This window comes from Melospiza melodia (assembly GCF_035770615.1).
Source record: "Melospiza melodia melodia isolate bMelMel2 chromosome 3 unlocalized genomic scaffold, bMelMel2.pri SUPER_3_unloc_2, whole genome shotgun sequence".
Classification (NCBI taxonomy): Eukaryota; Metazoa; Chordata; class Aves; order Passeriformes; family Passerellidae; genus Melospiza; species Melospiza melodia.
The window spans coordinates 172,350-195,376 of NW_026948492.1; the positions used below are offsets into that span (position 1 = coordinate 172,350).

General features: G+C 40.4%; 1 protein-coding gene and 1 long non-coding RNA gene across 2 annotated transcripts; both read right to left on the bottom strand.

The window, feature by feature from the left end:
• Positions 1-373: 373 nt before the first annotated feature.
• On the bottom strand, positions 374-4,810 carry POMC (proopiomelanocortin). Its single transcript, XM_063181547.1, has 5 exons — positions 4,631-4,810; positions 3,332-3,415; positions 2,304-2,881; positions 816-879; positions 374-729 (listed from the first exon to the last, which is right to left on the bottom strand). Exons 1-5 carry the CDS (start codon positions 4,808-4,810, stop codon positions 532-534), a joined length of 1,104 nt encoding a protein of 367 aa, XP_063037617.1. The 3' UTR covers positions 374-531.
• Positions 4,811-6,772: 1,962 nt separating this feature from the next.
• LOC134432645 (uncharacterized) lies at positions 6,773-22,703 on the bottom strand. The gene is made up of 3 exons (XR_010031385.1): positions 22,539-22,703; positions 16,452-16,596; positions 6,773-6,832 (listed from the first exon to the last, which is right to left on the bottom strand). It is a non-coding gene; the product is annotated as an uncharacterized LOC134432645 (long non-coding RNA).
• Positions 22,704-23,027: the final 324 nt, after the last annotated feature.

Genomic DNA, 23,027 nt, shown 5'->3' on the forward strand with positions numbered 1-23,027 from the left:
TTCCCATTTTTTCCGAGATTTTTCCTGGAATTTTTCCCAGACTTTTCCTGGAATTTTTTCTTTAATAATCGAACGCTAAGAGGACACAACAAGGACCACAAATCCCGTTGGATTTTCCCGTTTTTTCCGTCTTTTTTCCCATAAATTTTCCCGGATTTTTCCCTTGATTTTTCACGGATTTTTCCCAGGACTTTTCCCATTTTCCCCCAGAATTTTTCCAGGGACTTTTCCCATTTTCCCCCATTTTTTTCCCGGGATTTTCCCCACTTTTTCCCAGGATCTTTCCCGGAACTTTTCCAGAATTTTTCCCGGATTTTCCTGGAATGTTTTCTTTAATAATTGAACACTATGAGGAACTTACAAGGACCACAAATCCCATTGGATTTTCTCAATTTTTCCGTGTTTTTTCCCAGGATTTTTTCCATTTTCCCCCGGATTTGTCCCGGAATTTTTTCCCCGGGTTTTTCCCATTTTCCCCCGGATTTTCCCCCGGAATTTTTTCCCAGGGATTTTTCCCGTTTTCTCTCCCCGTCACTGCCCCTCCTTGCCGAAGCTCTTCCCGATGGCGTTCCTGAAGAGCGTCACCAGCGGCGTCCGCGCCCTCTGCGAGCCCATGAAGCCGCCGTAGCGCTTCTCCTTCCGCCACCCCCACGGCAAACCCTCCTCATCCTCACCCTCCTCATCCTCATCCTCCTCATCCTCACCCTCCTTATCCTCCTCATCCTCTTCATCCTCATCCTCACCCTCCTCATCCTCCTCACCCTCCTCATCCTCCTCATCCTCCTCATCTTCATCCTCATCCTCCTCCTCCTCACCCTCCTCCTCTCCCAAGCGTTCATCCCTCCGGAATTCCGGACTTTTTTCTTTAATGATTGAACTCTAAGAGGGCACTACAAGGACCACAAATCCCCTTGGATTTTCCCCTTTTTTCCGTCTTTTTTCCCATTTTTTCCCCAGAATTTTTCCCGGATTTTTTTCAGGATTTTTCCTGGAATTTTTTCTTTAATAATCGAACACTAAGAGGACACTACAAGGACCACAAATCCCCTTGGATTTTCCCATTTTTTCCGTCTTTTTTCCCAGGATTTTTTCCCAGAATTTTTCCCAGAATTTTTCCCGGTTTTTTTTCAGGATTTTTCCTGGAATTTTTTCTTTAATAATTGAACACTATGAGGAACTTACAAGGACCACAAATCCCATTGGATTTTCCATGTTCTTTTCCATAATTTTTCCCGGATTTTCCCCATGATTTTGCACGGATTTTTCCCGGGATTTTCCCCAATTTTTCCCTGGATGTTTCCCGGAATTTTTCCAGGGACTTTTCCCATTTTTTCCCAGGACTTTCCCTGGAATTTTTTTCTTTAATAATCGAACGCTAAGAGGACACTACAAGGACCACAAATCCCCTTGGATTTTCTCAATTTTTCCGTGTTTTTTCCCCATTTTTTTCCCAGGATTTTCCCCGTTTTCCCCAGGATTTTTCCCAGGATTTTTCCTGGAATTTTTCCCAGAATTTTTCCCTGATTTTTCCTGGAATTTTTTCTTTAATAATTGAACACTATGAGGAACTTACAAGGACCACAAATCCCGTTGGATTTTCCCGTTTTTTCCAAGTTTTTTTCCCAGGATTTTTTCCATTTTTTCCTGGATTTTTCCCGGAATTTTTCCAGGGACTTTTCCCATTTTTCCCCATTTTTTTCCCAGGATTTTTCCCATTTTCCCCCGTTTTTTTCCCAGGATTTTTCCCATTTTTTCCCAGATTTTCCCCCGGAATTTTCCCAGGACTTTTCCCATTTTTTTCCTGGATTTTTCCAGGAATTTTTCCCGGGATTTTTCCCATTTTTTCCGAGATTTTTCCCGGAATTTTCCCAGGACTTTTCCTGGAATTTTTTCTTTAATAATCGAACGCTAAGAGGACACTACAAGGACCACAAATCCCATTGGATTTTCTCATTTTTTCCGTGTTTTTTCCCGGATTTTCCCAGGATTTTTCCTGGAATTTTTCCCCGTTTTTTCTCAGGATTTTCCCTGGAATTTTTCCCAGGATTTTTCCAAGACTTTCCCCCGGATTTATCCAGGACTTTCCCTGGAATTTTTTCTTTAATAATCGAACGCTAAGAGGACACTACAAGGACCACAAATCCCATTGTATTTTCTCAATTTTTCCGTGTTTTTTCCCAGGATTTTTTCCATTTTCCCCCGGATTTGTCCCGGAATTTTTTCCCAGGGTTTTTCCCATTTTCCCCCGGATTTTCCCCGGAATTTTTTCCCAGGGATTTTCCCCGTTTTCTCTCCCCCGTCACTGCCCCTCCTTGCCGAAGCTCTTCCCGATGGCGTTCCTGAAGAGCGTCACCAGCGGCGTCCGCGCCCTCTGCGAGCCCATGAAGCCGCCGTAGCGCTTCTCCTTCCGCCACCCCCACGGCAAACCCTCCTCACCCTCACCCTCCTCATCCTCACCCTCACCCTCCTCCTCCCTCCGGAACTCCGCAACCCGCGAATTCTCCTCCTCACCCTCCTCCTCCTCGCCGACCCCGTTGGGGTAAACCTTGACCGGGCGCCTCTTGCGCCCCACGGGTTTCCCCCAGCGGAAATGCTCCATGGAGTACGAGCGCTTCCCGTCCTTGCCCCACAACCCCAAATCCTCCAATTTTCTTCCCAATTCTTTTCCTTCCTCCTCCTCCTCCTCTTCCTCGTCGTTGTCCCGCTTCCTGCCGGCGTCGGCGGTGCCGTTGTGCTTGGTGCCGAAGTGGTTCCAGCGGAAGTGCCCCATCACGTAGCGCCGCGGCCACGCCGACGGCGGCCGGAGATGCTCGAGGGCAGCGCCGGGGAAAACGGGCGACTCCAGCGAGAGGCGGCCGCGGCACGAGCCCACCGAGCACGCCTGCGAAACACGCGGAAAACACGGAATTTGGGGCGGAATCCCCAATTTTCGTGAGCCTCAGAAAAATTTGGGGCCATCTGGAAGTGGAAATTTTGGAATTCTGGACCCTCTGGAATTTGGGAGAGTCCCAAGTGGGGAAGGGATTTGGGAATTCCCAATTTAAGGAATTCTGGGATGGAATTCCCACTTTCCATGGTGTTTGAAATCATTTGGGAATTGGGAATTTGGGGCCATCTGGAAGTGGAAATTTTGTAATTCTGGACCCTCTGGAATTTGGGAGAAATCCCATGCAGGGAAGGGATTTGGGAATTCCCAAATTTGGGAATGGAATTCCCATTTTTCGTGATCCTGGAGTTCGGGATTATTTGGGAATGGGGGATTTGGGACCACCTGGAAGTGGAAAATTTTGGGAAAATTTGGAATTCTGGACCCTCTGGAATTTGGAGAAACCCAAGGAATGGGAATTCCGGGATTGCCGGGGAAAACGGGCGACTCCAGCGAGAGGCGGCCGCGGCACGAGCCCACCGAGCACGCCTGCGAAACACGCGGAAAATACGGAATTTGGGGCGTCTTGGGGTGGGATTCCCAATTTTCGTGATCCTCAGAAAAATTTTGGGAATTGGGAATTTGGGGCCATCTGGAAGTGGAAATTTGGAATTCTGGACCCTCTGGAATTTGGGACAATCCCATGTGGGGAAGGGATTTGGGAATTCCCAAATTTGGGGTGGAATCCCCAATTTTCGTGATCCCGGAGTTTGGAATTCCCACTTTTCGTGATCCTCAGAAAAATTTGGGAATGGGGAATTTGGGACCCTCCTAAAGTGGGAAATTTGGGATTTGAGAATTCCCAAATTTGGGGATGGAATTCCCATTTTTCGTGACCCTGGAGTTCGGGATTGTTTGGGAATGGGGGGATTTGGGAACCACCTGGAAGTGGGAGAATTTTGGGAAAATTTGGAATTCTGGACCCCCTGGAATTCCAAAATCCCCAAATTTGGGGATTCCGGAATGGGATTCCAAATTTTTTTTGTGATCCTGGAGTTCGGGATTGTTTGGGAATTGGGGGAATTTGGGAGCCTCTGGAAGTGGGAAAATTTTGGGAAAATTTGGGTTTCTGGACCCTCTGGAATTTTGAGAGAATCCCACGTGGGGAAGGATTTGGGAATTCCAGAATTTGGGGATTCTGGGATGGAATTCCCACTTTTCGAGATCCTCAGAAAAATTTGGGAATGGGGAATTTGGGGCCATCTGGAAGTTGGAGAAGTTTTTGGACAATTGGGAATTCTGGACCCTCTGGAATCTGGGAGTACCCAAGCTTGGGAATGGAATTCCCATTTTTCGTGACCTTGGAGTTCGGGATTGTTTGGGAATGAGGGAATTTGGGAACCATCTGGAAGTGGAAAATTTTGGGAGAATTTGGGATTCTGGACCCTCTGGAATTTGGGACAATCCCACGTGGGAAGGGATTTGGGAATCTCCCAAATTTGGGGCGGAATCCCCAATTTTCGTGATCCCGGGGTTTGGAATTCCCACTCTTCGTGATCCTTAGAAAAATTTGGGAATGGGGAATTTGGGGCCATGTGGAAGTTGGAGAATTTTTGGACAATTGGGAATTCTGGACCCTCTGGAATCTGGGAGTACCCAAGCTTGGGAATGGAATTCCCATTTTTCGTGACCCTGGAGTTCGGGATTGTTTGGGAATTGGGGGGATTTGGGACCACCTGGAAGTGGAAATTTGGAATTCGGGACCCTCTGGAATTTGGGAATCCCCAAATTTGGTGATTCCTTGGGGAAACGCAAGGGATGGAGACTCCAGCGAGAGGCGGCCGCGGCACGAGCCCACCGAGCACGCCTGCGAAACACGCGGAAAACACGGAATTTTGGCCGGAATCCCCAATTTTCGTGATCCTCAGAAAAATTTGGGGCCATCTGGAAGTGGAAATTTTGGAATTCTGGACCCTCTGGAATCTGGGACAGTCCCATGTGGGGAAGGGATTTGGGAATTCCCAATTTAAGGAATTCTGGGATGGAATTCCCACTTTCCATGGTGTTTGAAATCATTTGGGAATTGGGAATTTGGGGCCATCTGGAAGTGGAAATTTTGGAATTCTGGACCCTCTGGAATTTGGGAGAAATCCCATGCGGGGAAGGGATTTGGGAATTCCCAAATTTGGGAATGGAATTCCCATTTTTCGTGATCCTGGAGTTCGGGATTGTTTGGGAATTGCGGGAATTTGGGAACCTCCTAAAGTGGGAAATTTGGGATCTGGGAATTCCCAAATTTGGGAATGGAATTCCCAACTTTCGTGATCCTGGAGTTCGGGATTCTTTGGGAATGGGGGATTTGGGACCACCTGGAAGCGGAAAATTTGGAATTCTGGACCCTCTGGAATTTGGGAATTCCCAAATTTGGTGATTCCTTGGGGAAACGCCTGGAAAACACGGGGGAAAACCCCAAAGTTGTGGGATCCTGGGGTGGAATTCCCAATTTTCGTGATCCCGGAGTTTGGAATTCCCACTCTTCGTGATCCTCAGAAAAATTTGGGAATGGGGAATTTGGGAGCCTCCGGAAGTGGGAGAATTTGGGGTTCTGGACCCTCTGGAACTCCCAAGCTTGGGAATGGAATTCCCTTTTTTTTTGTGACCCTGGAGTTCGGGATTGGTTGGGAATTGCAGGATTTGGGAACCTCCTAAAGTGGGAAATTTGGAATTTGGGAATTCCCAAATTTGGGAATGGAATTCCCAACTTTCGTGATCCTGGAGTTTGGGATTGTTTGGGAATGGGGGATTTGGGACCACCTGGAAGTGGAAAATTTGGAATTCTGGACCCTCTGGAATTTGGAGAAACCCAAGGAATGGGAATTCCGGGATTGCCGGGGAAAACGGGCGGCTCCAGCGAGAGGCGGCCGCGGCACGAGCCCACCGAGCACGCCTGCGAAACACGCGGAAAACACGGAATTTTGGGCGGAATTCCCAATTTTCGTGATTTATCTCGGTTGGGAATCGCTTGGGAATGGGGGAATTGGGACCCTCTGGAAGTGGGAAAATTGGGATTCTGGACCCTCTGGAATCTGGGAGAATCCCAAATTTGGGGATTCCCTGCAAAACCAAAAATTTTGGGAGAATCCCTTGTGGGGATGGGATTTGGGAATCTCCCAAATTTGGGGCGGAATTCCCAATTTTCGTGGTCCCGGAGTTTGGCATCGCTGGGGGATGAAGGGTTGGGGAGCCTCCGGAAGTGGGAAAATTGGGATTCTGGAATTTGGGAGAATCCCATGTGGGGAAGGGATTTGGGAATTCCCAAATTTGGGGATGGAATTCCCAATTTTCGTGATCCTGGAGTTTGGGATTCTTTGGGAATGGGGGATTTGGGAACCACCTGGAAATGTGAGAATTTTGGAAAAATTTGGGATTCTGAACCCCCTGGAATTGGGGAAAATCCCACACAGGGAGGGATTGGGGAATTCCAGAGTTTGGGCATTCTGGGATGGAATTCCCACTTTTTGAGATCCTCAGAAAAATTTTGGGAATTGGGAATTTGGGGCCATCTGGAAGTGGAAATTTTGTAATTCTGGACCCTCTGGAATTTGGGAGAAATCCCATGCGGGGAAGGGATTTGGGAATTCCCAAATTTGGGAATGGAATTCCCATTTTTCGTGATCCTGGAGTTCGGGATTGTTTGGGAATTGGGGGAATTTGGGAACCTCCTAAAGTGGGAAATTTGGGATTTGGGAATTCCCAAATTTGGGAATGGAATTCCCATTTTTCGTGATCCTGGAGTTTGGGATTGTTTGGGAATTGGGGGATTTGGGAACCCTCTGGAAGTGGAAAATTTGGAATTCTGGACCCTCTGGAATTTGGAGAAACCCAAGGAATGGGAATTCCGGGATTGCCGGGGAAAACGGGCGACTCCAGCGAGAGGCGGCCGCGGCACGAGCCCACCGAGCACGCCTGCGAAACACGCGGGGAAAATAGGGAATTTGGGGCAGAATTCCCAATTTTCGTGATTTATCTCGGTTGGGAATCGCTTGGGAATGGGGGAATTGGGACCCTCTGGAAGTGGGAAAATTGGGAATTCTGGACCCTCTGGAATCTGGGAGAATCCCAAATTTGGGGATTCCCTGGAAAACCAAAAATTTTGAGCGAACCCCATGTGGGGAGGGATTTGGGAATTCCCTAATTTGGGGTGGAATCCCCAATTTTCGTGATCCCGGAGTTTGGAATTCCCACTTTTCGTGATCCTCAGAAAAATTTGGGAATGGGGAATTTGGGACCCTCCTAAAGTGGGAAATTTGGGATTTGAGAATTCCCAAATTTGGGGATGGAATTCCCATTTTTCGTGACCCTGGAGTTCGGGATTGTTTGGGAATTGGGGGATTTGGGAACCACCTGGAAATGTGAGAATTTTGGAAAAATTTGGGATTCTGAACCCCCTGGAATTGGGGAAAATCCCACACAGGGAGGGATTCGGGAATTCCAGAGTTTGGGCATTCTGGGATGGAATTCCCACTTTTTCTGATACTGGGAATAATTTGGGAATTGGGAATTTGGGGCCATCTGGAAGAGGGAGAATTTTGGGAAAATTTGGAATTCTGGACCCTCTGGAATTTTGGGAGAATCCCACGTGGGGAAGGATTTGGGAATTCCAGAGTTTGGGGATTCTGGGATGGAATTCCCACTTTTGGTGATCCTCAGAAAAATTTGGGAATTGGGAATTTGGGGCCATCTGGAAGTGGGAGAATTTTGGGACAATTTGGAATTCTGGACCCTCTGGAAATTGGGGAGAATCCCGAATTATTTGGGAATTTCCCTGGAACAAAAAAAAGTTTTGGGCGAATCCCTTGTGGGGTAGGGATTTGGGAGTTGCCAAATTTGGGGATTTCTTTGGGATCTTTGGGATCGGATCCCAAAAATTCCCTGGGAGAATTCCCGTTCCCAAATTCCCCAATTTTTGGGGATTTTTGCCATTTAATCCCCAAAAATCCTCAGGAAAACTCCCAGTCCCACTCGTCCTCCCCCAGATCCACATTTCCCTCAAATCCCAAATCCCAAAGATCCCCAATCCCAAACCCCAAAATCCCAAATTCCCAAAATCCCAACCCCCAAATCCCCTCAGCCCCAAAATTTCAAACCCCAAATCCCGCAATCCCAAATCCCAAAAATCCCAAATCCCAAAAATCCCCAAAATCCCCAAAATTCCCAAATCCCAAAATCCCCCAAATTCCCAAATCCCCGAATTTCAAGCCCCAAATCCCAAATCCCTCAATTTTTTAGAATTTGATTCCCAAAATCCCAAAACCCCAATCCCAAAATCCCAAACCCCCAAATCCCCAACCCCCAAAATCCCAGAATCCCAAACCCCAAATTCCCAAATCCCTCAATTTTTGGGGGATTTGAATCCCAAATCCCAAAACTCCGAAACCCCAAATCCCCAAATCCTCAATCCCAAAAATCCCCCAAATCCCCAAAATCTCCAACCCCAAACCCAAACCCCAAACCCCAAAAATCCCAAACCCCAAAAACCCCAAACCCCAAAAATCCCAAACCCCAAACCCCAAAATCGCCAAACTCCTAAAACCCCAAACCCCAAAAACCCCAAACCCCAAAATCCCAAACCCCAAAATCCCAAACCCCGAACCCCCAAATCCCCGAATCCCAAGTCTCAAAATCCCCAAATCCCCAAAATTCCCAAATCCCTCAATCCCAAAAATCCCGAATCCCAAATCCCAAAAATCCCCAAATTCCCCAAAATTCCCAAATCCCCAAATCCCCGAATCTCAAGCCCCAAATCCCAAATCCCTCCATTTTTTAGAATTTGATTCCCAAATCCCAGATCCCAAACCCCAATCCCAAAATGCCCAAATCCCAAAAATCCCCAAAATCCCGAAATCCCAGAATCCCAAACCCCAAATTCCCAAATCCCTCAATTTTTTGGGATTTGAATTCCAAATCCCAAATCCCAAACCCCAAACCCCCAAATCCTCAATCCCCAAAATCCCAAATCCCAAAAATCCCAAACCCCAAAAATCCCAAACCCCAAACCCCAAAATCCCAGAATCCCAAGTCTCAAAATCCCCAAATCCCCAAAATTCCCAATCCCTCAATCCCAAAAATCCCAAATATCCCAAATCCCAAAAATCCCCAAATCCTCAATCCCAAAAATCCCCCAAATCCCCAAAATCTCCAATCCCAAACCCAAACCCCAAACCCCAAAAATCCCAAACCCCGAACCCCAAAATCCCCAAATCCCAAGTCTCAAAATCCCCAAATCCCCAAATCCCAAATCCCAAAAATCCCCAAAATTCCCAAATCCCCCAAATCTCAAGCCCCAAATCCCAAATGCCTCAATTTTTTAGAATTTGATTCCCAAATCCCAAAATCCCAAACCCCAATCCCAAAATCCCAAAATCCCAGAATCCCAAACCCCAAATCCCTCAGTTTTTTGGGATTTGAATCCCAAACCCCAAAACTCCGAAACCCCAAACCCCCAAATCCTCAATCCCAAAAATCCCCCAAATCCCCAAAATCTCCAATCCCAAATCCCCAACCCCAAACCCCAAAAACCCCGAACCCCAAAAATCCCAAACCCCAAACCCCAAAATCGCCAAACTCCTAAAACCCCAAACCCCAAAAACCCCAAACCCCAAAATCCCAAACCCCAAAATCCCAAACCCCGAACCCCCAAATCCCCGAATCCCAAGTCTCAAAATCCCCAAATCCCCAAAATTCCCAAATCCCTCAATCCCAAAAATCCCCAAAATTCCCAAATCCCCCAAATCCCAAATCCCCGAATCTCAAGCCCCAAATCCCTCCATTTTTTTAGAATTTGATTCCCAAATCCCAGATCCCAATCCCAAAATCCCAAAACCCCAAATCCCCAAAATCCCCAAATCCCCAAACCCCAAAATCGCAGAATCCCAAACCCCAAATTCCCAAATCCCTCAATTTTTTGGGAATTTGAATCCCAAATCCGAAACCCCCAAACCCCCAACCCTCAATCCCAAAAATCCCAAATCCCCAAATTCTCCAATCCCAAATCCCCAACCCCAAACCCCAAAAATCGCAAACCCCAAAAACCTCGAACCCCAAAAATCCCAAACCCCAAAATCCCAGAATCCCAAGTCTCAAAATCCCCAAATCCCCAAATCCCCAATCCCTCAATCCCAAAAATCCCAAATATCCCAAATCCCAAAAATCCCCAAATCCTCAATCCCAAAAATCCCCCAAATCCCCAAAATCTCCAATCCCAAACCCAAACCCCAAACCCCAAAAATCCCAAACCCCGAACCCCAAAATCCCCAAATCCCAAGTCTCAAAATCCTCAAATCCCCAAATCCCAAATCCCCAAAATCCCCAAATCCCCAAGTCCCAAAATATCCCAAAACTCCCCAAAATTCCTAAATTCCCAAATCCCAAAAATCCCCCAAATCCCCAACCCCGAACCCCAAAAATCCCAAACCCCAAAAATCCCAAACCACAAACCCCAAAAACCCCGAACCCCAAAAATCCCAAACCTCGAACCCCAAAAATCCCCAAATCCCCAACCCCCAAATCCCTCAATTTTTGGGACATTTTGGGGGATTTTTTTTGGGATTTGAATGCCAAACCTTAAACCCAAACCCCAAACACCCCAAACCCCCAAATCCCCCAAATCTCCAATCCCCAAAATTCCCAATCCCAAATCCCCAAACCCCCAAATCTCTCAATTTTGGGGTTTGGGGTTCAAATCCTAAAAAATTTTCCCAAAATTCCCCCAAAAATCCCCAAAAAATCCCCCAAAAATCCCCCAAAATTCCCAAGAAATTCCCAATAATTGAGGGATTCGGGGTTTTGGGATTTTGAGGATTTTGGGTTTTTGGGGTTTTGGGGTTGAAATCCTAAAAAAATCCTTCAAAAATCCCTCAAAAAGTCCCCCCAAAAAATCCCCCAAAAAATCCCAAAAAATTCCCCAAAAAATTGAGGGATTTGGAGTTTTGGGATTTGGGGATTTGGGATTTGGGATTTTGTGGTTTGGGATTTCGGGTTTTTTGGGTTCAAATCCTAAAAAATATCCCCAAATAATCCCCACACCCCAAATCCCTCAATTTTTTTGGGACATTTTGGGGATTTTTGGGGGGATTTTTGGGGGATTTTTTTTGGGATTTGAATGCCAAACCTTAAACCCAAACCCCAAACACCCCAAACCCCCAAATCCCCCAAATCTCCAATCCCCAAAATTCCCAATCCCAAATCCCCAAACCCCCAAATCTCTCAATTTTGGGGTTTGGGGTTCAAATCCTAAAAAAGTTTCCCAAAATTCCCCCAAAAATCCCCAAAAAATCCCCAAAAAATGCCCCAAAATTCCCAAGAAATTCCCAATAATTGAGGGATTCGGGGTTTTGGGATTTTGAGGATTTTGGGTTTTTGGGGTTTTGGGGTTGAAATCCAAAAAAAATCCTTCAAAAATCCCTCAAAAAGTCCCCCCAAAAAATCCCCCAAAAAATCCCAAAAAATTCCCCAAAAAATTGAGGGATTTGGAGTTTTGGGATTTGGGATTTGGGATTTTGTGGTTTGGGATTTCGGGTTTTTTGGGTTCAAATCCTAAAAAATATCCCCAAATAATCCCCACACCCCAAATCCCTCAATTTTTTGGGACATTTTGGGGATTTTTTGGGGGGATTTTTGGGGGATTTTTTTTGGGATTTGAGTGCCAAACCTTAAACCCAAACCCCCAAAACCTCAAACCCCAAATCCCTTAATTTTTGGGAATTTTTTTTTTTGGCTTTTTGGGGATTTTTTTGGGATTTAAACCCCCAAATTCCAAACCCCAAACCCCAAAAACCCCAAACCCCAAATCCCTCATTTTGGGTTTTTTTTTTTTTTTTTTGATTTTTTTTTATTTTTTTCGGGATTTTTGGGGGATTTTGGGGGGAATTTTTTTGGATTTTAATCCAAAACCCCAAAACCCCAAAAACCCCAAACCCCAAATCCCTTCAATTTTTTGGGGATATTTTTTAGGATTTGAACCCCAAAAACCCCAAACCCCAAAATCCCAAATCCCAAAAACCCCAAATCCCTCAATTTTGGGGGGATTTTGGGGGGAATTTTGGGGGATTTTTCAGGGGGAATTTTTGGGATTTTTTTGGGGGATTTTTTGGGATTTTTGGGGGGATTTTTTTAATATTTTTTAGGATTTAAACCCCTAACCCAAATCCCAAACCCCAAACCCCAAACCCTAAAAACCCCAAACTTCCAAATCCCAAATCCCCCAAATCCCTCAATTTTTGTGGGATTTTTTGGGGGGGATTTTTGGGGGGAATTTTTGGGATTTTTTGGGGGATTTTTGGGGGATTTTGGGGGGATTTTTTGGGATTTTTGCGGCATTTTTTGGGGAATTTCTTGGGATTTTTGGGGGATTTTTTGGGGGGATTTTTTGGGGATATTTTTTAGGATTTGAACCCCAAAACCCCGAACCCCAAAACCCCAAACCCCAAAAACCCCAAAACCCCAAATCCCTCAATTTTTGTGGGATTTTTGGGGATTTTTGGGGAAATTTTTGGGATTTTTGGGGGATTTTTGGGGGGATTTTTTGGGGATTTTTTTGGATTTTTGGGGGGACTTTTTTGGGGAATTTTTGGGGGATTTTTGGGGGATTTTGGGGGGATTTTTTGGGGGGATTTTTGGGGGATTTTTTTGGATTTTGGGGGGGATTTTGTGTGGATTTTAGTGGGAATTTTTTGGACTTTTTGGGATTTTTGGGGGGATTGTGTGGGGATTTTTAGGATTTTTAGGGGATTTTTTGTGGAATTTTTTTGGATTTTTGGGGGAATTTTTTGGGATTTTTGGGGGGATTTTTGGGGGATTTTTCTGGGGACTTTTTTGGGGAATTTTTTTGATTTTTGGGGGATTTTTTGGGGGCATTTTGGGGGGATTTTTGGGGCTTTTTTTTTGGGAATTTGGGGGATTTTGTGGGGCATTTTTTTGGGATATTTTTTAGGATTTGAACCCCAAATCCCAAACCCCAAACCCCAAAACCCCAAATCCCTCAATTTTTGTGGGATTTTTTGGGGGGGATTTTTGGGGGGAATTTTTGGGATTTTTTGGGGGATTTTTGGGGGATTTTGGGGGGATTTTTTGGGATTTTTGCAGGATTTTTTGGGGGAATTTTTTGGGATTTTTGGGGGATTTTTTGGGGGGATTTTTTGGGGATATTTTTTAGGATTTGAACCCCAAAACCCCAAACCTCAAATCCCAAACCCCCAAAACCCCAAATCCCTCAATTTTTGTGGGATTTTTGGGGGGATTTTTGGGGATTTTTGGGGAAATTTTTGGGATTTTTGGGGGATTTTTGGGGGGATTTTTTTGGGATTTTTTTTGATTTTTGGGGGGACATTTTTGGGGAATTTTTGGGGATTTTTGGGGGATTTTGGGGGGATTTTTTGGGGGGATTTTTGGGGGATTTTTTTGGATTTTGGGGGGGATTCTGTGTGGATTTTTGTGGGAATTTTTTGGACTTTTTGGGATTTTTGGGGGGATTGTGTGGGGATTTTTGGGATTTTTAGGGGATTTTTTGTGGAATTTTTTTGGATTTTTGGGGGACTTTTTTGGGATTTTTGGGGGATTTTTCTGGGGACTTTTTTGGGGATTTTTTTTGATTTTTGGGGGATTTTTTGGGGGGATTTTGGGGGGATTTTTGGGGCTTTTTTTGGGAATTTGGGGGATTTTGTGGGGGATTTTTTTGGGATATTTTTTAGGATTTGAACCCCAAATCCCAAACCCCAAACCCCAAAACCCCAAATCCCTCAATTTTTGTGGGATTTTTTGGGGGGGATTTTTGGGGGGATTTTTTGGGATTTTTTGGGGGATTTTTGGGGGATTTTGGGGGGATTTTTTGGGATTTTTGCGGCATTTTTGGGGAATTTTTTGGGATTTTTGGGGGATTTTTTGGGGGGATTTTTTGGGGATATTTTTTAGGATTGGAACCCCAAAACCCAAAACCCCAAACCCCAAATCCCAAACCCCAAAAACCCCAAAACCCCAAATCCCTCAATTTTTGTGGGATTTTTTGGGGGGATTTTTGGGGATTTTTGGGGAAATTTTTGGGATTTTTGGGGGATTTTTGGGGGGATTTTTTTGGGATTTTTTTGGATTTTTGGGGGGACTTTTTTGGGGAATTTTTGGGGGATTTTTGGGGATTTTTGGGGGGATTTTTTGGGGGGATTTTTGGGGGATTTTTTTGGATTTTGGGGGGGATTTTGTGTGGATTTTTGTGGGAATTTTTTGGACTTTTTGGGATTTTTGGGGGGATTGTGTGGGGATTTTTGGGATTTTTAGGGGATTTTTTGTGGAATTTTTTTGGATTTTTGGGGGAATTTTTGGGGATTTTGGGGGGATTTTTCTGGGGACTTTTTTGGGGAATTTTTTTGATTTTGGGGGGATTTTTTGGGGGGATTTTGGGGGGATTTTTGGGGCTTTTTTTTTGGGAATTTGGGGGATTTTGGGGGGGATTTTTTTGGGATATTTTTTAGGATTTGAAGCCCAAATCCCAAACCCCAAACCCCAAAACCCCAAATCCCTCAATTTTTGGGGGATTTTTTGGGGGGGATTTTTGGGGGGATTTTTTGGGATTTTTTGGGGGATTTTGGGGGGATTTTGGGGGGATTTTTTGGGATTTTTGCGGCATTTTTTGGGGAATTTCTTGGGATTTTTGGGGGATTTTTTGGGGGGATTTTTTGGGGATATTTTTTAGGATTTGAACCCCAAAACCCCAACCCCAAATCCCAAACCCCAAAAACCCCAAAACCCCAAATCCCTCAATTTTGGTGGGATTTTTTGGGGGGATTTTTGGGGATTTTTGGGGAAATTTTTGGGATTTTTGGGGGACTTTTTTGGGGGGATTTTTTGGGGATTTTTTTGGATTTTGGGGGGGACTTTTTTGGGGAATTTTTGGGGATTTTGGGGGGATTTTGGGGGGATTTTTTTGGATTTTGGGGGGGATTTTGTGTGGATTTTTGTGGGAATTTTTTGGACTTTTTGGGATTTTTGGGGGGATTGTGTGGGGATTTTTGGGATTTTTAGGGGATTTTTTGTGGAATTTTTTTGGATTTTTGGGGGAATTTTTTGGGATTTTTGGGGGGATTTTTGGGGGATTTTTGGGGCTTTTTTTTTGGGAATTTGGGGGATTTTGGGGGGGATTTTTTTGGGACATTTTTTAGGATTTGAACCCCAAACCCCAAACCCCAAAACCCCAAATCCCTCAATTTTTGGGGGATTTTTTGGGGGGGATTTTTGGGGGGATTTTTTTGGGATTTTTGGGGGAATTTTTGGGGATTTTTGGGGGGATTTTTGTGGGATATTTTTTAGGATTTGCACCCTAAAACCCCAAATCCCAAACCCCAAACTCCCAATCCCAAATCCCCAAAGCCCCAAATCCCTCAATTTCTTGGGATTTTTTTGGGATTTTTTTGGGATTTTTTGGGATTTTGGGGGGATTTTTTTGGCGGATTTTTTAAAATATTTTTTAGGATTTGAACCCCAAAAACCCCAAACCCCCAATCCCAAACCCCAAAAACCCCAAATCCCAAAACCCCCAAACCCTTCAAACCTCAAATCCCTCAATTTTTTTGGGATTTTTTTGTGGATTTTTTTGTGGATTTTTTTGTGGATTTTTAAAAATATTTTTTAGGATTTGAACCCCAAAACCCCAAACCCCCAATCCCAAATCCCAAAACCCCAAACCCCAAAAACCCCAAACCCCTCAATTTTGGGGGGATTTTTGGGGGACTTTTTGGGGAATTTTTTGGGATTTTTGGGGATTTTTTCGGGGCATTTTTGGGGGATTTTTTTTTTGATTTTTGGGGGATTTTTGGGGAATTTTTGAGGATTTTTGGGAAGATTTTCGGGGATTTTTTGGGATTTTTTGGGGGACTTTTTTGGGGAATTTTTGGGATTTTCTGGGGATTTTTTGGATTTTTGGGGGGATTTTTTTGGGGAATTTTTTGGGATTTTGGGGGGATTTTTTGGGGGGATTTTTGGGGGGGATTTTTGGGGGAATTGTTTGGGATTTTTGGGGGATTTTTGGGGGAATTTTTTGGGGAAATTTTTGGGGAGTTTTGGGGGCATTTTGTGGGATTTTTTGGGGGATTTTTGGGGATTTTTGGGAGATATTTTTGGTGAACTTTTTGGGATTTTTGGAGGCATTTTGTGGGGATTTTTGTGGGGATTTTTGTGGGAATTTTTTGGATTTTTGGGGCATTTTTTGGGGGGATTTTTTGGGATTTTTGGGGGACTTTTTTGGGGATTTTTGGGGGGGATTTTTGGGGGAATTTTTTGGACTTTTTGGGATTTTTGGGGGATTATTCTGGAGAATTTTTTGGGATTTTTGGGGCATTTTTGAGGGATTTTTATTTATTTTTTTGATATTTTTGGGCATTTTTTTTGGCAATTTTTCGGGGATTTTTGGGGATTTTTCTGGGGAATTTTTTGGGATTTTTCTGGGGAATTTTTTGGGATTTTTGTGGGATTTTTTTTGGATTTTTGGGTGGATTTTTGGGATAATTTTTAGGATTTGACCCAGAGCCCGCTCTCTCACCGCGGTTCCGCCGTCGCCGTCCCCGGGGTCGCATTTGGGATTTTTGGGATTTTCCCAGCACGGCCCCGAAGCTCCCGCGGGGCCGCACAGAAAAAAACCCAAAAGGAGAAGGAGGAGAAAACACGGAGCCATCGCCGGCACACAGCTGGAAATACAAAAATATAAAATAAATGAAATAAAATAAAATAAAATAAAATAAAATAAAATAAAATAAAATAAAATAAAATAAAATAAAATAAAATAAATAAAATAAAATAATAAAATGAAATGAAATGAAATGAAATGAAATAAAATAAAATAAAATAAAATAAAACAAAACAAAATATAAAATAAAATAAAATAAAATAAAATAAATAAAATAAAATAATAAAATGAAATTAAATGAAAAGAAAAGAAAAGAAATGAAATAAAATGAAATAAAATAAAATAAAATAAAATAAAATAAAATAAAATAAAATAAAATAATAAAAAAAATAAAATGGAATAAAATAAAATAATGAAATGAAATGAAATGAAATAAAATAAAAAATGAAATAAAATAAAATAAAATAATAAAATAAAATAAAATAAAATAAAATAAAATAAAATAAAAAAGAAATAAAATAAAATAAATTAATAAAATGAAATGAAATGAAATGAAATGAAATGAAATAAAATAAAATAATAAAGTAAAATAAAATAAAATAAAATAAAATAAAAAATAAAATAATAAAATAAAATAAAATAATGAAATGAAATGAAATGAAATGAAATAAAATAAAATAATAAAATGAATTGAAATGAAATGAAATAAAATAAAATAAAATAAAATAAAATAAAATAAAATAAAATAAAACCAAATAAAATAAAATAAATAAAATAAAATAAAATAACATAAAATAAAATAAAATAAAATAAAACCAAATAAAATAAAATAAATTTAAATAAAATAAAATAAAATAAAATAAAATAATAAAATAAAATAAAATCAGGGATTTGGAGGTTGTGGGATTTTCGGGGTTTTATGGGATTTTTGGGGGATTTTTTGGAAATTTTTTGGGGATTTTGGGGGATTTTTTGGGGCATTTTATGGGATTTTTTTGAATTTTTTGGGGTAATTTCATGGGATTTTATGGGATTTTTTAGAATTTTTGGACGATTTTTGGGGGGGATGTTTTTGGGATTTTTTGGCCAGTTTGGGGGGGATTTGATTTTTGGGGATTTTTGGGGATTTTTATGGGATATTTTGGGGCACTTTATGGGACTTTTTGAATTTTTTGGGGTCATTTCATGGGATTTTATGGGATTTTTCGAGATTTTTGTAGGATTTTTTGGGCAAATTTTTGGGGATTTTTTGGGGCATTTCATGGGATTTTATGGGATTTTTTTAGGATTTTTGGGGTCATTTTATGGGATTTTTGGGATGTTTTTAGGATTTTTGTGGGATTTTTGGGGGGATTTTATGGGATTTTTTTGGGGCATTTTATGGGATTTTTTTGAATTTTTTGGGGGATTTTTTGGGGTCATTTCATGGGATTTTATCGGATTTTTGGAGATTTTTTTAGGATTTTGGGGGGAATTTTGGGGGGATTTTTTGGGGATTTTTTGGTGAATTTTTGGGGATTTTTTTGGAATTTTTGGGATGTTTTTAGGATTTTTTTTTTTTATTTTTTGGGGATTTTTTTGGATTTTATGGGATTTTTTTGGGGCATTTTATGGGATTTTTGGGATTTTTAAAGGATTTTTGGGGGTCATTTATTGGGATTTTTTTAGGATTTTTTGGGGGGATTTTTATGGGATTTTTTTGGGGATTTTATAGGATTTTTGGGATTTTTAAAGGATTTTTGGGGTCATTTATTGGGATTTTTTTAGGATTTTTTTAGGGGGATTTTATGGGATTTTTGGGGCATTTTAATGGGATTTTGGGGGATTTTTATGGGATTTTTGGGGGATTTTTTGGGGATTTTTTTTTGATTTTATGGGATTTTTTTGGGGCATTTTATGGGATTTTTGGTGATTTTTTTTAGGATTTTTTAGAGTTTTTTTAGGAATTTTCTGGAAATTTTTTTGTGATTTTTTGGCGAATTTTGGGGGGATTTTACGGGACTTTTTGGGAATTTTTATGGGATTTTTGGGATGTTTTTAGGATTTTTGGGGGATTTTTTGGGGCATTTTATGGGATTTTATGGGATTGTTTTAGGATTTTTTGGGGTTATTTTATGGGATTTTTGGGATTTTTTTAGGATTTTTTTGGGGAATTTTTTAGGATTTTGGGGGGGATTTTTTTGGGATTTTATTGGATTCTTTTAGGATTTTTTGGGGCCATTTAATGGGATTTTTTTGAATTTTTTGGGGGATTTTTTAAAATATTTTTCTGGGGATTTTTTATTTTATTTGAATTTAATTTCATTTTATTTGAATTGATTTGGATTTCATTTCATTTTAAAAGCATTTCTAATGGATTTTAAGCCTTTTTTGTTCCCATTTTGATGGGATTTTTTTCAAGGATTTTTTGGGGATTTTTCGGGGATTTTTTCCGGGGATTCTTTTGGGGGGATTATTTAGGGACTTTTTGGGGGAATTTTTTTGGGGAATTTTTTTAGTATTTTTCTGTTTTGTTTTTTTTTTTTTTAAATTTTAATTGAATTCAATTTCATTTCATTTGAATTTATTTTAATTTAATTTCGTTTTTAAAGGGTTTTTAATGGATTTTTAAGGCATTTTTTTCCAGTTTTATGGGATATTTGTCAAGGATTTTGGGGGGATTTTTCCGGGGATTCTTTTGGGATTTTTGAGAGGGTGTTGGGGAGATTTTGGGGGATATTTTAAAGTATTTTTCTGGGGATTTTTTATTTTAATTGAATTTCATTTCATTTCATTTGAATTTATTTGAATTAAATTGAATTCTAAAAGCATTTCTAATGGATTTTTAAGGCTTTTTTTTCATTTCAATGGGATTTATTTAAAGGGGTTTTTTAGGATTTTGGGGATTTTTGGGGGGATTTTTTTTAGTAATTTTTTATTTTAATGGAATTGAATTTCATTTTTAGTTGAATTTACTTGAATTTAATTTCATTTTAAAAGGATTTTAAATGGATTGAAGGCTTTATTTTTCCATTTTGATGGGATTTTTTTCAGGGATTTTTTGGGGATTTTTTTCCGGGATTATTTTGGGATTTTTCGAGGATTTTTTCGGGATTTTTGGGGAATTTTTCCGGGATTATTTTGGGGTTTTTCAAGGATTTTCGGGGGATTTTTTGGGGATTTTTTCCAGGATTATTTTGGGGGGATTTTTTGGGGGCATTTCTTTTGGGATTTTTTTTTTTTAGTATTTTTCTGGGGATTTTTTATTGTAATTGAATTTAATTTCATTTTATTTGAATTGATTTGAATTGAATTGAATTTTAAAAGCATTTCTAATGGATTTTAAGCCTTTTTTGTTCCCATTTTGATGGGATTTTTTTCAAGGATTTTTTGGGGATTTTTCGGGGATTTTTTCCGGGGATTCTTTTGGGGGGATTTTTTAGGGACTTTTTGGGGGAATTTTTTTGGGTAATTTTTTTAGTATTTTTCTGGTTTTTTTTTGTTTTTTTTTTTTTTTTTTTTTATATTTTAATTGAATTCAATTTCATTTCACTTGAATTGATTTTAATTTAATTTCATTTTTAAAGGGTTTTGAATGGATTTTTAAGGCATTTTTTTCCATTTTTATGGGATATTTGTCAAGGATTTTTGGGGGATTTTTTGGGGATTTTTCCGGGGGATTATTTTGGGGTTTTTCAAGGATTTTTGGGGGATTTTTTCCGGGATTTTTTCCGAGGATTCTTTTGGAGTTTTTTGGGGATTTTTGGGGATTTTTTCCGGGATTGTTTTGGGGTTTTTTGGGGATTTTTGGGTTTTGTTCCGGGATTATTTTGGGTTTTTTCAAGGATTTTTTGGAGATTATTCCGGGATTATTTTGGGTTTTTTCAAGGATTCTTTGGGGATTTTTTCCGGGATTATTTTGGGGTTTTTCGGGGATTTTTTGGGAATTTTTCCGGGGATTATTTTGGGGTTTTTCAAGGATTTTTTCGGGGGATTTTTTTGGGCATTTTTTTTAGTATTTTTCTGGGGATTTTTTATTTTAATTGAATTTAATTTCATTTCATTTGAATTTATTTGAATTTAATTGAATTTTAAAAGGATTTTAAATGGATTTTTAAGGCTTTTTTTTTCCAGTTTTATGGGATATTTTCAAGGATTTTTTGGGGGATTTTTCCGGGGATTCTTTTGGGGTTTTTCAAGGATTTTTGGGGGATTTTTTCCGGGATTTTTTCCGGGGATTCTTTTGGAGTTTTTTGGGGATTTTTGGGGATTTTTTCCGGGATTGTTTTGGGGTTTTTTGGGGATTTTTGGGGTTTTTTTCCGGGACTATTTTGGGTTTTTTCAAGGATTTTTTGGGGATTATTCCGGGATTATTTTGGGTTTTTTCAAGGATTTTTTGGGGATTTTTTCCGGGATTATTTTGGGGTTTTTCGGGGATTTTTTGGGAATTTTTCTGGGATTATTTTGGGGTTTTTCAAGGATTTTTTCGGGGGATTTTTTTGGGCATTTTTTTTAGTATTTTCCTGGGGATTTTTTATTTTAATTGAATTTAATTTAATTTCATTTGAATTTATTTGAATTTAATTGAATTTTAAAAGGATTTTAAATGGATTTTTAAGGCTTTTTTTTCCAGTTTTATGGGATATTTTCAAGGATTTTTTGGGGATTTTTTCCGGGATTCTTTTGGGGTTTTTCAAGGATTTTGTGGGGATTTTTTGGGGATTTTTTCCTGGGATTATTTTGGGGTTTTTCAAGGATTTTTGGGGGTTTTTTTGGGGAATTATTTTGGGGGGGATTTTTTAGGGACTTTTTGGGGGGATTTCTTTTGGGATTTTTTTTTTTTTTTAGTATTTTTCTGGGGATTTTTTATTTTAATTGAATTTAATTTCATTTTATTTGAATTTATTTGAATTGAATTGAATTTTAAAAGGATTTCTAATGGATTTTTAAGACTTTTTTTTTCCAGTTTTATGGGATATTTGTCAAGGATATTTTGGGGGGATTTTTCCGGGGATTCTTTTGGGGTTTTTCAAGGATTTTTTTCGGGATTCTTTTGGGATTTTTTGGGGATTTTTTCCGGGATTTTTTCCGGGGATTCTTTGGAGTTTTTTGGGATTTTTGGGGATTTTTTCCGGGATTGTTTTGGGGTTTTTTGGGGATTTTGGGGGTTTTTTTCCGGGATTATTTTGGGTTTTTCAAGGATTTTTGGGGATTATTCCGGGATTATTTTGGGTTTTTTCAAGGATTTTTTGGGATTTTTTCCGGGATTATTTTGGGGTTTTTCGGGGATTTTTTGGGAATTTTTCCGGGGATTATTTTGGGGTTTTTCAAGGATTTTTTCGGGGATTTTTTGGGCATTTTTTTTAGTATTTTTCTGGGGATTTTTTATTTTAATTGAATTTAATTTAATTTCATTTGAATTTATTTGAATTTAATTGAATTTTAAAAGGATTTTAAATGGATTTTTAAGGCTTTTTTTTTCCAGTTTTATGGGATATTTTCAAGGATTTTTTGGGGATTTTTTCCGGGATTCTTTTGGGGTTTTTCAAGGATTTTTTCGGGGATTCTTTGGGATTTTTGGGGGATTTTTTCCGGGATTTTTCCGGGGATTCTTTTGGAGTTTTTGGGGGATTTTTGGGGATTTTTTCCGGGATTATTTTGGGGTTTTTTGGGGATTTTGGGGATTTTTTCCAGGATTATTTTGGGGTTTTTCAAGGATTTTTGGGGGATTTTTTGGGGATTTTTTCCAGGATTATTTTGGGGGGATTTTTTAGGACTTTTTGGGGGGATTTCTTTTGGATTTTTTTTTTTTTTAGTATTTTTCTGGGGATTTTTTATTTTAATTGAATTTTATTTTATTTTATTTGAATTCATTTGAATTTAATTCCATTTGAAAGGATTTTTAAGGCTTTTTTTCCATTTTTTAATGGGTTTTTTTTCAAGGATTTTTTTGGGATTTTTCCGGGGATTCTTTTGGGGGTTTTTTCAGGGTTTTGGGGATTTTTTGGGGTTTTTGGGCTTTACCTGGCTCGGGCTCCGCTCGCTGCCGGCTCCGCTCGCTGCCCCCGGAGGCTCCGCCCGGCATTTATCGGACACGGAGGGGGCGGAGCCGCAGAAATCCCAATAAAAATCGGGAAAAAATGGAAAAAAAGGAGCAAAAATGGGATTAGAAAAGGATTAACAGGGAAGGGAGAAAGGGCTCGGGGGGGCGCCAGGGGGAAACGGGAGAAAAACAAAGAGAAACGGGAGAAAAACAAGAAAAAGCGGGGAAAAAATGGGAGAAAAATTGAAGTAAAATAGGGGGAAAAGGGAATAAAAAGGGGGGAAAAAAGGGGGAAAAAAAAAGGGAAAAAGCAGGGAAAGGATGGGAAAATAATGAGAAAATAAAGCGGGGAAAATGGGGGAAAAATGGGAAAAAACCCAAGAAAAAACAAGAAAAATGGGTGGAAATGGAAAAAAATTGAATAAATGGGAAAAAGAAAGGGAAAATAAAGGGGAAAATGAGGGGGAAGT